This window comes from Podarcis muralis, chromosome 16 (assembly GCF_964188315.1).
Source record: "Podarcis muralis chromosome 16, rPodMur119.hap1.1, whole genome shotgun sequence".
Lineage (NCBI taxonomy): Eukaryota > Metazoa > Chordata > Lepidosauria > Squamata > Lacertidae > Podarcis > Podarcis muralis.
This window is the reverse complement of record NC_135670.1, coordinates 21,074,462-21,087,947: the sequence shown is the minus strand read 5'-3', so window position 1 is coordinate 21,087,947 and position 13,486 is coordinate 21,074,462. Positions and strand designations below refer to the sequence as shown.

At 45.4% G+C, this 13,486-nt stretch overlaps 1 protein-coding gene across 2 annotated transcripts in view; it reads right to left on the bottom strand.

Moving 5' to 3' along the window:
• Window positions 1-5,031, bottom strand: part of RBM19 (RNA binding motif protein 19) — a 98,763-nt gene extending 93,732 nt beyond the window's left edge. For both annotated transcript variants that reach the window (XR_013390937.1, XM_028709729.2), the window contains exons 1-5: window positions 4,848-5,031; window positions 3,411-3,593; window positions 2,812-2,943; window positions 2,161-2,202; window positions 1,102-1,318 (exon numbers count right to left, since the gene is read on the bottom strand). Coding sequence is in view for 1 of the 2 variants with exons in the window: in XM_028709729.2 (XP_028565562.2) it covers window positions 1,102-1,318; window positions 2,161-2,202; window positions 2,812-2,943; window positions 3,411-3,593; window positions 4,848-4,883 (610 nt within the window). In the remaining variant the exon portion in view is untranslated. The remainder of the gene's footprint in view (window positions 1-1,101; window positions 1,319-2,160; window positions 2,203-2,811; window positions 2,944-3,410; window positions 3,594-4,847) is intronic.
• Window positions 5,032-13,486: the final 8,455 nt, after the last annotated feature.

The following is a 13,486-nucleotide window of genomic DNA, read 5'->3' as shown; positions in this document are numbered from 1 at the left end:
GCTCCACCAAGAAATCAGCATTACTGGGCAAACTTTTAAGATATCAGTTTATATCCAGCTAAGCCGTATCCATGAGCAGAGTGGACCCATCGAAATCAGTGGGCCAAACTTAAGTCATGTCCATTAATCTCAGTGGGTTTCCTCTGAGTAGGACTAATATTGGTTAGGACTAATGAGATAATGAACTAAAATAAATAAAGCATCTTGCCCTATGAAAAAGGATTATACTGAAGGCAAATGAGCATATGGTCACAAATCCAATACATTCAGGCACAGTCCATAAGAAATCCGGTTGCAGCAGACTTGTAACTTACAAGAACTTATTATAAGACTAAACCTTAACGCTATAGCATACAGAACAGAGCACTAGAACAAAGAGGTAGACAGAAAAAGTAAGAAACCCAGGCTCCTCCTGGCCTGACTATAATAGTCAGCACGACCCTGGCAGAAAGGATAACAAAACCAGTTTAAACCAGCTGTACTCAGCTTCCCAGGAGAAATAACCCAAACTAGAGCCTTCTGCCTGTTTCTTTCACATAGAAAGAAAACTTCCTAGAACCCTCTTGAATTAAGCAAAACAAGAAAGATCTCTACTCATCAGATCAATACTTTCTGTACTAAGAAATGCAAACTGACAATTCTGTACTGAGGAGGCGTCGCAAAAACCAAGGAAATGACACTCGTCCTTCTTCCCCCTCCCCCCTCCAAAAACACAGGTAATTAAGGTGTTAAACCAGGGGTTGGAAACCTAAAGGCCCATGGGCCACAAGCAGCCCATGGGGGTCGTTTAACCAGCCCATGGACCCCCGCCGCCCGGCTCCTGTGCACCACACTAAACCGGTGCAGAGCAGAGCGGGGACTGCCTTCCACGATGCTGGACGGCTTCCCACTGGCTGCAGGAAGCTCCTGCAGCCAATGGGAAGTTGCGCACGCCTCCTCCGCACCGGAAATAGCATTTGTGCATGCATGCGTACTCCGGCCCACCACGGCGTCTGTGGGACCATGAAGTGCCCCAAGCCACAAAAACTTTGGCGACCCCCTGTGTTAAACCCTAATTAAACTGGGCACACCACAGCTCAAACAAGCCCTATGTCCAATTACCTTGGGTAATTCCCTCCTCTCGTTCCTCCTCTCCATCCTCGGCTTCCCTCTCGCTTAGGCTCTCCGACCCGTCAGAGTCAAAGTTCAGATAATCGTCCGTCTGCTTGGCTTTGCTCTTCTTGGGCTCCTCCACTTTGGCATCGTTGGACCACGTGGCCGCCTTAGACCGCTTCTGGTGCACTGCCAGGAAGTCTTGAAACGTCTCCTCTTCTTCCAGCTGTCAAAAAGAGGGAGAGACGGAAAAGGGGTCACCAAGGTAAGAGAGAACATCAAAAGCTGGCATGAAGGGACTTCCGAGCACTGTAGCAGAGTCCATCTTCCATGTGCAGAAGGTCCCTGGTTTCACCCCCGGCATTTCCCCTCTTTTTTTCCAAAATTTCAAAAACAAGTTTTTTACACATTTTTACCGTATGTTTCGCTCCATAAGACACACTTTTTTCCTCTTAAAACCTAAGGAGAAATGTCTGTGCGTCTTATGGAGCGAATGTGTGGTCCCTGGGGCTGGGAGGGGGAGAACCCGGGCTTCCCTCGCCAGCCCCACAAGCTCCCCAACCTGCTCTTTGGGGCTGGCGGTGGCTTTCTATTATTATTTTTTATCCTCTTGGTGCCTGATCTTCCTGGTTAGCCTTGCCATCTCCACATAGTCCATCATCTTCATTATCCATTCTTCTTTCAATGGGGCTCTTTCTTCTTTCCATCCCTGGGCAAATAGTATTCTAGCCATGGTCGTCACATACATAAATAGTACTTTCTTATCCTTCGGTAATTCCACCCCTGGCATTTTCAAGTTATTGCTGCATATGTAGCATGCTTTATGGGGAGTTGGAAGTGAATCTGGTCAGACTAGGACCTGGGAGACCAGGGTTCAAATCTCCACTCGGCCATGAAGTTTACTGGGTGATCTTCTGCCAGTCACTGTCTCTTAGCCCACAACCAACCTCCCAGGTTTGTTTTGGGGGGATTAAGTGAGATGAGGGAGAACCACATACACAACCTTAAACTCCTTTGAGAAAAAGGTGGGATATAAATGCAGCCAATAAATAAATAGCTTATGCTTGCCTCCTTTAACTCCGCCGGTCGATTCTTCTTTTTCTTTTTCTCCTGAAAAATACGGGTTTTTTAAATGGTTACTGTCAGGGAACTGACATCGGAGCCAGAGGCGGAGGCAAGGCTCCCAAGCGATGCTGGAGAAGGGCCCAGCAGGGAGAGAGGCAGCTCATCAGCTGGGGAAGGAAATGAGCGTAACACCAGGGATAAAGGGGGGCAGATGGGAGAATCGGTGAGGGGGCTGCAGGACTCCTCGCCGGAGACCAGCGAGGAGAGCACGGGTCCTCCGCTACCCACACCCTCTCTGCGCAGAAGACTTCCGCGCAGAGAGAGTAGGAGGAGACTTGGAGTCAAACAGCTTTTATGCTGGAAAAGGTTTAAGAAACGCCCACTGACGGATTCTGCTAGCGATTGAAACAGCCACGAAGTGAAGGGCTGTCCAGACAGAAAAGGCTTAACCAGGCACACTAGCCAGGAGTGGCGGCTACTTACGCACGAGCAACCCCTCTAATCATTACAGTTACTTTAAAATGACAGGAGACATTTAATACCAATTTGCAGACAGCTTTCAAGAGAAGGAAAGACAGAGCCAAGAAAACCAAACACTGGAGGTCTTTCCTTAAGATATTTTTGACAAAGTGAATTAAAAAATAATATTCTTACTTGTTTTGCTTCTTTATTACCAGAACTTTTTGTAAACTTTTCAGGAGCTTCCTTTAACACTGGGGGCTTGAGAGAGTGTTTGCTCCAGGCTCTGGGTTTCTGTGGGTCCCCAAAAGACTTACAAAATTCAACCTGCAAAAGTATAAAAAAATGGTTATGGTGCAGGTCTTTATGATTCGATGGCACCTTAGACTCGAGTAAATATGGTATATATGAACTTTCACACAACATAAAGGCTACTTCCAGGAATATAGTGCATGTTTAGTACTAATTTCTGTAGGGGGTTTTCTGGAAGCAAATCACAGAGACATTAACACTAAACTTGTGCTATATTACATTATATTTCTGGAAGTAAATGATGTGCAGATATAGGCAAGGAAACGACAGGGAAATGGAATAAGCCACTGTGTGAATGCAGTCTTAGCTGGATACAACCCACTCCATATTTTATTTTTATTTTTTTGTCTTCCTGATAGGCAGCTAGGTTCAGAGTAGTGCACAGCAATCCCGACTCTTTCTCCCCACCTGGTAAAAAAACAAAAAACCTCAACATCCTGCATCACTACTTGACATTATAGTGCATCTGAAAGACACCTCACCGTCACTCTGGCTGTGTCTATGAAGCTTTTGTTGAAATGGGCAAGGGCCACATTGGCTTCCTCTTCTGATTTAAAGCCAATAAACCCAAATTTGCGGAATTTGCCATCCTTGGTGAATTTCAAACTGCAGTCAGTCAGTGTGCCAAATGCAGCAAAGAGGTTCCGGAAGCGCTCTTCCTTCATCTAGAGGAAACAGATTTGTTCAAGCAGTGTTAAGAACACAACATGTCGGTAACGGGGAACTCAAAGCCCTTCAGGTCTTGCTGGACTAGAGCTCCCATCACAGGAAGGTGCCTTACACTGAGTCTGACCATTGGTCCACCTACCTTAGTACTGTCAACACTGACTCACAGTGGCTCTTCAGAATTACAGGCTAGGGTCTCTCCAAGCCGTACCAGGGATTGAACCTGAGACCTTCTGGAAGCAAAACAGATGTTCTGCCACTGAGCTGCGACCCTTTATCCCTAGCAATGGGGCTGATGGGAACTGGGATTCCAAAACTATCTGGAGGACCACAGGCTCCCCATCCCTGCAGCAGACAGTCTGCGGGCAGAAGGAGTCTTCAAGCCACTGTGGGAGGCTGGAAGTTGGGCTAGGTAGATTTTTGTTCTGATCCATTAGGCCTGTTTTTATAATGAAGTGGCAAACATCTGGGGCTAGCAGCAGTTCTCAACCTGTGGGTCCCCAGATGTTGTTGGACTACAACTCCCATCATCCCTGAGCTCTGGCCTTGCTAGCTAGGGGTGATGGGAGTTGTAGTTCAACAACATCTGGGGACCACAGGTTGAGAAAGGCTGGTTTAGAGAAAAGGTGAAGAGGAAGCAGCACAACAGAGATGTAAAGGATTATGCATGATGTAGAGAACATCCCCATCTCCCATAACGCTAGACATCCAATAAAACTGAGTGCTGAAGCATTCAAAATATAGAAAATAAATTTATCCCTGCAGCATAGTTAACAACAGACAGCGATGATCAACACCAACGCAGGTGGCTTTATAATATGCTTAGACAAATACTAGCCCCAATGGCTGTGTGCTAATTCCACTGCCAGAGGAAGTATGCCTCTGGAGACCAGTTGCTGGGAATCACAAGCAGTGGGGAGTGCTGCTGTGTTCACATTTGTGCCTTAAGCACATAAAAACATAAGATCCCCGCTAGATCAGGCCTATGGCCCATCTAGTCCAGCCTCCTGTGCTCACCCTGGCCAACCAGATGGCTGTGGGAAAGCAGGATTCGAGCCCAAGAACAACTCTCCCCACCTATGAATCCCCTCAGCTGGGAACCAGAGGCATAATGCCTCTAAGAGTGGAAATAAAGCATAGCCATTATGGCTAGTAGCACGCAGTTGCCGTGATCCAGCAGACTGTTACGCTCTTGGCCCCACGCGAGTCACGTCCACACCAGCCCAAAGTGCCTTCTGCACACCGCCTCTCACCCCGTTCGGCAGGTTTTTCACGATAAGTCGCGACATCTTGAAACAGCTGCGTTTTCTCCCCCTCTTTTAGGACCGGAATCTAGCGAGAACCGCTTCAAGGGAGAAACAACATTACTCCTGGCAGCCACGCCGCTCCCTGGGCGCCGCCATGTTGCGATGTAGCTCGAGGTCACGTGACAAGAGGCTCCACCAACCCCCCCCCCCCATTAAAACGCATGCGCGGCGGAGGAAAAGCTCCTCCTCTGTTAAAGCGGCTGAGGCTAGATTTGGGAAGTCACCCAAAGGGGATGCAGAGCAAAAAGACGCCTTGTCGCCACTTCCGGTTCTGAGTGGAGTTTCTGCGGGGGGAATCCTCGCACGGGAATAGGACCAGGGGACCATAGACATATAGAGTGACTTGCCTATTTTGCAATCATAGAGGCAAAACCAATCAAAATAGAAGAGACATATAACAGCTGATATCCTTTTGAAGGTGTTGTGCAAGCAGGGATTCTCGGTATCTTTCTGGGTACCGAAATTTTTTATTATAAATGCATAATAAAAAAACAAAAAATCAGAAAGATACCGAGAAAATATTATAGATAGATAGATAGATAGATAGATAGTTTTGGTGAACCGCACTGAGATCTAGGGATGAAAGGCAGCAAAGATATATTATAAATAAATTAATAAGAATAATAATTGGTAAGCAAATGAAAAGCCATACTGAGTGGCATGAGTCTCATTGAACGCCCCCTTTAAATGTTTATACACCTGTGCATTGTCATACTGTTGTATTATGAATATCTAGTGATCTTTGAGACTTGTGGGTGAAGGGCATAGTATAAATAGCAACATAACATTAACAGATGGAGAGGTCACGGACATGGTTATAAGGTGCTTTGGGATTGGCTGAGAATACTAATTTCCACCACCAGGGGGCATTAGAATATTATATATGATACTGTACTGTACTTCCTTTCCCATCAGTGGGATTTCTTACCTGCCGTATTTTGGAATCTGTGTAATCCACCAGAGAATAAACAGTCAAATATATACATATTTCAGGGAAGCAATTTTGTGTCAATTAAAGCTTCATTGTGTAATAATTGTGTACTATTTATGGCTGTAGAGATATAGCCTGCTCACTAAGCACACTTTTCCAATTTCTGTTATTTCTGCAGAATTTATTCTCAAATGTTTGCCATTTAGATTTTTTTATTTTTTATTTTATTTTAACTGATCTTGTTTGCCAAGCGGTTAGAGTGTCAGACTAGGACCTGGGAGACCAAGGTTCGAATCCATACTCAGCTTTTTTGGTGGCCTTGGGCCTGACACTGCCTCAGTTGTTGTAGAGATTAAATGAGGACGGGGAGAGTCATGTATGCCACCTTGATCTCTTGGGAGAAAAAAAGTGGGTTATGAAAGCAATAAACAAATCAATCTTCTTCTTCTTCTTCGGAAATCACTCATAGCCAAGTAAGATTGTCTTCCATAAACACGGTTTTAACAATGAGTCTGTAAGTGACTGTGGAGACCAATTCTGGATCCACACGTCCTTCCACAGTGGGGACATACATAGGTTTCTGGAGCTGATCACGGTGTAGATTTGCCAAGCGTGTCTTCCTCTCAGCATGTTTTTCCCTTGTGTCCTGAGTTCGAGTGTCTTCAAAGCCCATGACACCTTTGGTAAAGGCTGTTCTCCAATTGGAGCACTTGCAGGCCAGTGTTTCCCAATTGTTGGTGTTTATACTACATTTTTTAGACTTGCCTTGAGACAGTCTTTAAACCTCTTTTGTTGACTACCAGCATTACGCTTTCCATTTTTAAGTTTGGAATAGAGTACAGTGGTACCTCAGGTTAAGTACTTAATTCGTTCCGAGGTCTGTACTTAACCTGAAACTATTCTTAACCTGAAGCACCACTTTAGCTAATGGGGCCTCCTGCTGCTGCCACGCCGCCGGAGCCCAATTTCTGTTCTCATCCTGAAGCAAAGTTCTTAACCTGAAGCAGTATTTCTGGGTTAGCGGAGTCTGTAACCTGAAGCGTATGTAACCTGAGGTACCACTGTAGTTGCTTTGGAAGACGATAATCAGGCATCCACACAACATGACCAGTCTAACAAAGTTGATGTTGAAGATTCATTGCTTCAACACTGGTGATCTTTGCTTCTTCCAGTACACTGGTATTAGTTCGCCTGTCTTCCCAAGTAAAATTTTTCGGCGACACTGTTGAAGCAATAAACCTGTGGTGGTTTTGGCAAGGTGTTGTTCCACACAGTCTCCAAGTGGTGGCAGTATTCTGGTTTTAAAACCTCATGTTCTGCCAAGCTTTGAAGGTGAACATGTTGATTCAGTCAAATTGAACAAGAAGCTATTTCCCCCCTTCCCCCCAAACCCTGATGATTAAAGGCACTAATTGATTGCTGCAGGACATTGGATGTGGCTAAGTCACTGATAACAGCTGCAGAAGGATGCAAGGATGGAAGACCCAAAACCACAAGACTGTAAAACTCTCAACAGCCTCCTGCATAATCTCTTTCAAAACAGGCATGTTTGACAGTGGAACTCATGGACACAGGATATACAGTGGTACCTTGGTTCCCAAACCTTGGTACCTTGGTTCCCGAACTCCGGAAGTCCGTTCAACCCCTGAAACCGTTCGAAAACCAAGGTGCGGCTTCTGATTGGCTGCTTGGCCCCAGAAAAAATGCCGATAGCTGAAAAAGACGTTTGGCTTCCAAAAAACGTTCGCAAACCAGAACACTCACTTCTGGGTTTTCGGCGTTCAGGAGCCAATTTGTTCGACAACTAAGCCATTCGAGAACCAAGGTACCACTGCATTGCACTAATATTTACACCGCAGGGAAAACACTTTTTTTAAAAAAATGTAAGCAGAGAGCTTATAATTGAATTGGGTTTTGAGGTAGAGATTGTTTTTTAAAAAAAACAAAAACAAAACAGTGCAACTGTTATTCCTTGCTAGGTATGAGCTACTGGTGTTATTGTCCAGGGACGCGGACTTATAAAAAATATTGGGGGGGCCCGGGAAAGCTCATGAATAATAAATAAGCTCATGAATATGCAAATAAAGTGGCGCCGCCTCCTCGTGAGCGAATAGGGGAGAGCGTGCTGCGCCTAGCCCCATGGAGTCGGCGCCTATGAGAGAGCCAGAGAGAGAGAGAGAGAGAGAGAGCCCGAGAGAGAGCGAGAGAGAGAGAGAGCGCAGCCAAGCCCCCTTCACCGCCTGCCCCCCCCGCCAGCCCCCTCTCCCCTCCTCCCTAGGCGGCAGCTCCGCCATGACCACAAACGGCGGCGGCAGCAGCAGCAGCCGCGCGCGGCCCGGGCTCCCCTCGCCGGCCGCGGGAGCCAAGGCGCGCGATAATTTGCTTAAATTATGTCAGCGGCGCCCGGCAGAGCAGCCCTCTCGGCCACGGCAGCCCGGCTCTCCCAGCCCCCGGGGGCCGCCCTCCTCCCTCGCGCAACCGCAGCGTTCCCGCCCGGGGAGGCGGCGCCCCCAGGAGAGGCGGCAGCAGCAGCCGCGCGCGGCCCGGGCTCCCCTCGCCGGCCGCGGGAGCCAAGGCGCGCGATAATTTTTTTAATTATTGGGGGGGCCGAGCCCCCCCAATAAAATTTTTGAGGGGGCTCGGGCCCCCTCAGGCCCCATGGGGTCGGCGCCTATGTTATTGTCTGAATTTAATCTCGTACAGTAGTACCTCAGGTTAAGTACTTAATTTGTTCCGGAGGTCTGTACTTAACCTGAAACTCTGCTTAACCTGAAGCACCACTTTAGCTAATGGGGCCTCCTGCTGCCGCCGCGCTGCCGGAGCCCGATTTCTGTTCTCATCCTGAAGCAAAGTTCTTAACCTTAAGCACTATTTCTGGGTTAGCGGAGTCTGTAACCTGAAGCGTATGTAACCTGAGGTACCACTGTAGTGCAAAACCACTCTGTGAGTTTCACTGTCATGTGGTCGAGAAATTTAACATAAGATCCCTGCTGGTATCAGGCAACTCCTTCCCCCAAACATTCAGTCCTGTTCTCAGAGTGGTCAACCTGCAAACAGGATCTGAGCACAAGAGCATTTCCTTTTTCTGTCCTGAATCTTCCAGGGTTTCACTTTCAGGGTGAGGATTTAAAATGTTGCCTGTTTTAAAATTTATTTGCTTATCCTCTTAATTGTCATTCTTCACTGTAACCAAGCGTTAAGTGCAAGAATCAGCAATTCGCCTCCCCATTTTTCTCTGCTCCCCTATTTTCTTCTGTTGTCAATTTTAGATTATAAGTCCCATCACCTCCTGGCAAATAGAAGGGGAGGAAATGGAGGCAGTGAGAGATTTTACTTTCTTGGATTCCATGATCACTGCAGATCGTGACAGCAGCCATGAAATTAAAAGACGCCTGCTTCTTGGGAGAAAAGCGATGACAAACCTAGACAGCATCTTAAAAAGCAGAGACATCATGTTGCCGGCCAAGGTCCTTGTAGTTAAAGCTATGGTTTTCCCAGTAGTGATGTATAGAAGTGAGAGCTGGACCATAAAGAAGGCTGATCCCCAAAGAATTGATGCTTTTGAATTATGGTGCTGGAGGAGACTCTGGAGAGTCCCATGGACTGCAAGAAGATCAAACCTCTCCATTCTTAAGGAAATCAGCCCTGAGTGCTCACTGGAAGGACAGATCCTAAAGCTGAGGCTCCAATACTTTGGCCACCTCATGAGAGGAGAAGACTCCCTGGAAAAGACCCTGATGTTGGGAAAGATGGAGGGCAGAAGGAGAAGGGGACGACAGAGGACGAGATGGCTGGACAGTGTTCTCGAAGCTACCAGCATGAGTTTGACCAAACTGCGGGAGGCAGTGGAAGACAGGAGTGCCTGGCGTGCTCTGGTCCATGGGGTCACGAAGAGTCGGACATGACTAAACGACTAAACAACAACAGCAACAAAGTGGGAGATACCTGCCTGTGTTGCCTATGTAACTCTGTCAGGTGCCTTGTAGTATACTGATGGCATTATTTATTTCTTACATTCTTTTAGGGAACAGATCCTGCCTTTCCTCCGAGGTAGGTAGGGCATCATACAAGCCCTTCCACCTGCAAATTGTATTCTTACCAGGGATGTGGGAGAAATTCTATTCTGTTTGCATTCAGTACCAAATCTATCAAATTTGCACTATCTGCAATGATAAGGAACCAAAACGTGACCGTCCTACAAAATCCACACTTATCGAAATGTTGCAATGCAGTTCTCTGACCAATCTACATCTACAAAAATACATATACTGTATTAGGGAAAATCTGTTTACAAAAGCAGATATTAGTGAAAACAACATACAAATTGTATATGGGGAAATTGCTGGCCAAAAAATGTGTACATTAGTCCAAACCGCATACAAAAAACCTGTTTTTAGGAAAAATTTGCACTAAAATGCTGGTGGATTTTCATAAGGATTTTTTTAAAAGCAGGTTTTGTTGCAGAAAGGTGGAGAGATGAATTGGCTGGAAAAATGAGAACACCTTCAAGTGGCTGAAATGTTTTTAATTAGAATTAAGTTAAACAGCATTAGAATTTTTAATCAGAAATGTACACAATATTGCAAATAATTTTTGTATCCCTTAAACTGCTGGTGTGAATTAGGAAGGAGCCCCCCTGAGAGGAAAGGAAATAAACATTATTGTTCGTTCATTGATATTGTTATTTCTTAGATTTTTGTAAATATCTTTCAGGTGTCACAATATCCCATTTTAGCACGCGGGTTTTGAATGTGAAAACCGAAACGTGAAATTGAACCTCAGTCAGCATTTAAATGTGACTCTAGAGGCATTTGAAATCTCTGTTTGAAATCTTACCAGCTGTCTGCAATCAAATACAAAAGCTCATTACATACCAGCTCTTACAGAAGTCAAATAGTAAGAATCCTTAATGCAAAACTTCCGAGACAGTGAATGCACCATTGCATGAGATCAGCCAAATGCTGACCAGATACTAAGCACCATTTCATGTCAGCTTCCAAATACTAGCACCATTGCATGCCAGCTATGCAATCAAAAAGTCATGCTACTACATGTGCCAGCCATCAAATACTTTCAGATCTGAAATGCCATTGTAATTCAGCTATCCCATCTTTTCAAATATGGTATCTGTAGAACAAACCGGATCAGTGTTTTGTCTCAGAATAAGGCAGCTTCGGACCATGATCCAACCAAGTCCATAATTATCAGTACCAGAAATGGGGGGGGGGGGGCAGATCTGGCCCTCCAGCTATTGTCAGATTGCAGCTCCCATCATTCCTGCCCATTGACCATTTTGACTGGGGCTGATAGGAGTTTTGAGTTCAGGAGCACCTAGAGGGCCACAGCTTCCAAATCTCTGGCTGGCATCAGCGCTCCAGATTTTTAGACAGGAATAGCCCCACCTAGGAATTAAGCTGGGCCCTTTGCGTACAAAAGCATGTGCTCCAACCACTGTACACTACAGCCCTTCCCCTTCAGCCCAGATCCACCAGGATATCTCCTAAACAGGCAAGGCCTTTGGGTGATAACCCTAATCAGTTCTTCTGAGAACAGTGGGAGAATATCGAAACTCCAAAATTCCCAGGGGAAAATTCTCGGGTTCTCAGATCTGTTTCAGCCCTGCGCATTTGCACATATACACAACATCACGGTTTTGTTTTGTTTTTGGCTTTTTTTTTTTTGCTTTTTTGCTCTTTTTTCTTTTCTTTACAGGCTTCCAGCCTACTTGGGCTGACCTTGTCTCTCTCGGTGATTTAAGTTTTGAAGAAGGAATGGGTGAGGATTTGCTCTGACATTTAAAGGCAATCTGGGTAATTAATGACCCTGGCAGCGTCCATCTCTCCCTCCATATATCTGCGCAACAGTATCTATTTTTGACGTAGCTGACACGCCATTTCCTTTGGCTGCCCAAGGGCGGCTCATCTTTAAATTAAGCTCGTCTCCAGACCCCCTCCGATCTCCCAGCCGGTCCGAGGCAGACCACGGTGGCTCATATCATCTAGAGAATGTGCAGGCGTAGTCGAAGGAGGGTGATGTATTGACCTTGCCACTAGGCCGCATCTTTCCTGGAACCCAGGCAAACTCTTGAAGCATTAACTAATGGCATGAGAAGTCCCTTCAGTATCTAATCACCTTTAATGTTCAGATTTAGAAGACAACTTTAAGGGAAGAAAAAGAGATTAGCAGGTCAGGTCACGGCGCCCAGGAGAAGCAAAACAACTGGCTCTTTCAAAACCCAGCTTGAGATTTGGGTTCCATTTTTTTTTTAAATGGCGAATTCCACTCATTGGCAAGCGGGGGGCGGGAGTCAAAACAATGTCAGGACAAAAGTTCAGAGGCCACTTTCTCGAAACAATGGCCTAGTCTGAGATGCAGCCATCTTAAGGGACCTTCCAGGGAATATTTAACATTCAGAGGCAAGATCATGTTTTCGGAAGCTGAGGAGTCGGGGCCCCAGTGAAAGTCCTTGAAATGGGAAGATGAGTATTGTGGCAGAGTTTGTAACAGCCTGATCCCGTGCGCATATCTCCAAGTCCCACAAATTTTGGTAGAATTTACTCTCAAGTAAGCATGCATAGGATTTCAGCCTTCGCCATGCCCCCTGATATGAGGTGGCTGTTGACAGCATTGTTAAGTAAATGGTGATGGGATGATCATTTCTCATTCATTTCCTATCAATCCCTTTTGAATGCTGTCCTATGCATGTTTACTTGAGAGTAAATGCTACTGAATGCATTTGGACTTCTTTCTGAGTCGACAGGTGTATAGCATTTTCATGGCTAGTCTCTCTCTCTCTCTCTCTCTATATATATACAATTAATAATAATAATAATAATAAACTGAAATGAGGAAATTTAAGTTTATTTCCTTACCTCAAATTGGCCTGCAAAGGCATTGGGTTGCATCCCATGACCAGCACATGTGTATTATTTTCAACTGGCCTACTCTGAGAAGGACCTTGTTTGATTGATATATAGATATAGATTAGATAGATATAGATATAGATATAGAGATGTAGACAGTGGCGTAGCGTGGGGGTGCAAGGGGGGCCGGCCGCACCGGGCGCAACATCTGGGGTTAGGGCAAATCCACAGGTTAGGGGGCGCAAATCCACGGGTTAGGGGGCACAAATTACTTGCCTTGCCCCGGGTGCTGACAACCCACGCTACGCCACTGGATGTAGATGATGTAGATGTAGATGTAGATGTAGATGTAGATGTAGATAGATATAGATATAGATATAGATATAGATATAGATATAGATATAGATATAGATATAGATATAGATGATATAGATATAGATATAGATATAGATGATATAGATATAGATATAGATATAGATATAGATATAGATATATTCCCCTCCATTCCTGGGCTTTAATCAATTATGGGCACTGTTGTAATCTGGGATTTTATTTATTTATTTATTCATTCATTCATTTCATGAAATGTATATAATGCTTGAAACCTCAAAGCAGTTTCTAAAAAGAAGAAAATAACAAAATGATCCATAAAAATAGTTAAGGTAAAGGTAAAGGACGCTAGGATGGTTAAGTCCAGTCAAATTTGACTTTGGGGTGCAGAGCTCATCTCCACTTTCAGGCCAGGAGAGCCGGCGTTTGTCCACAGACAGCTTTCTGGGTCATGTGGCCAG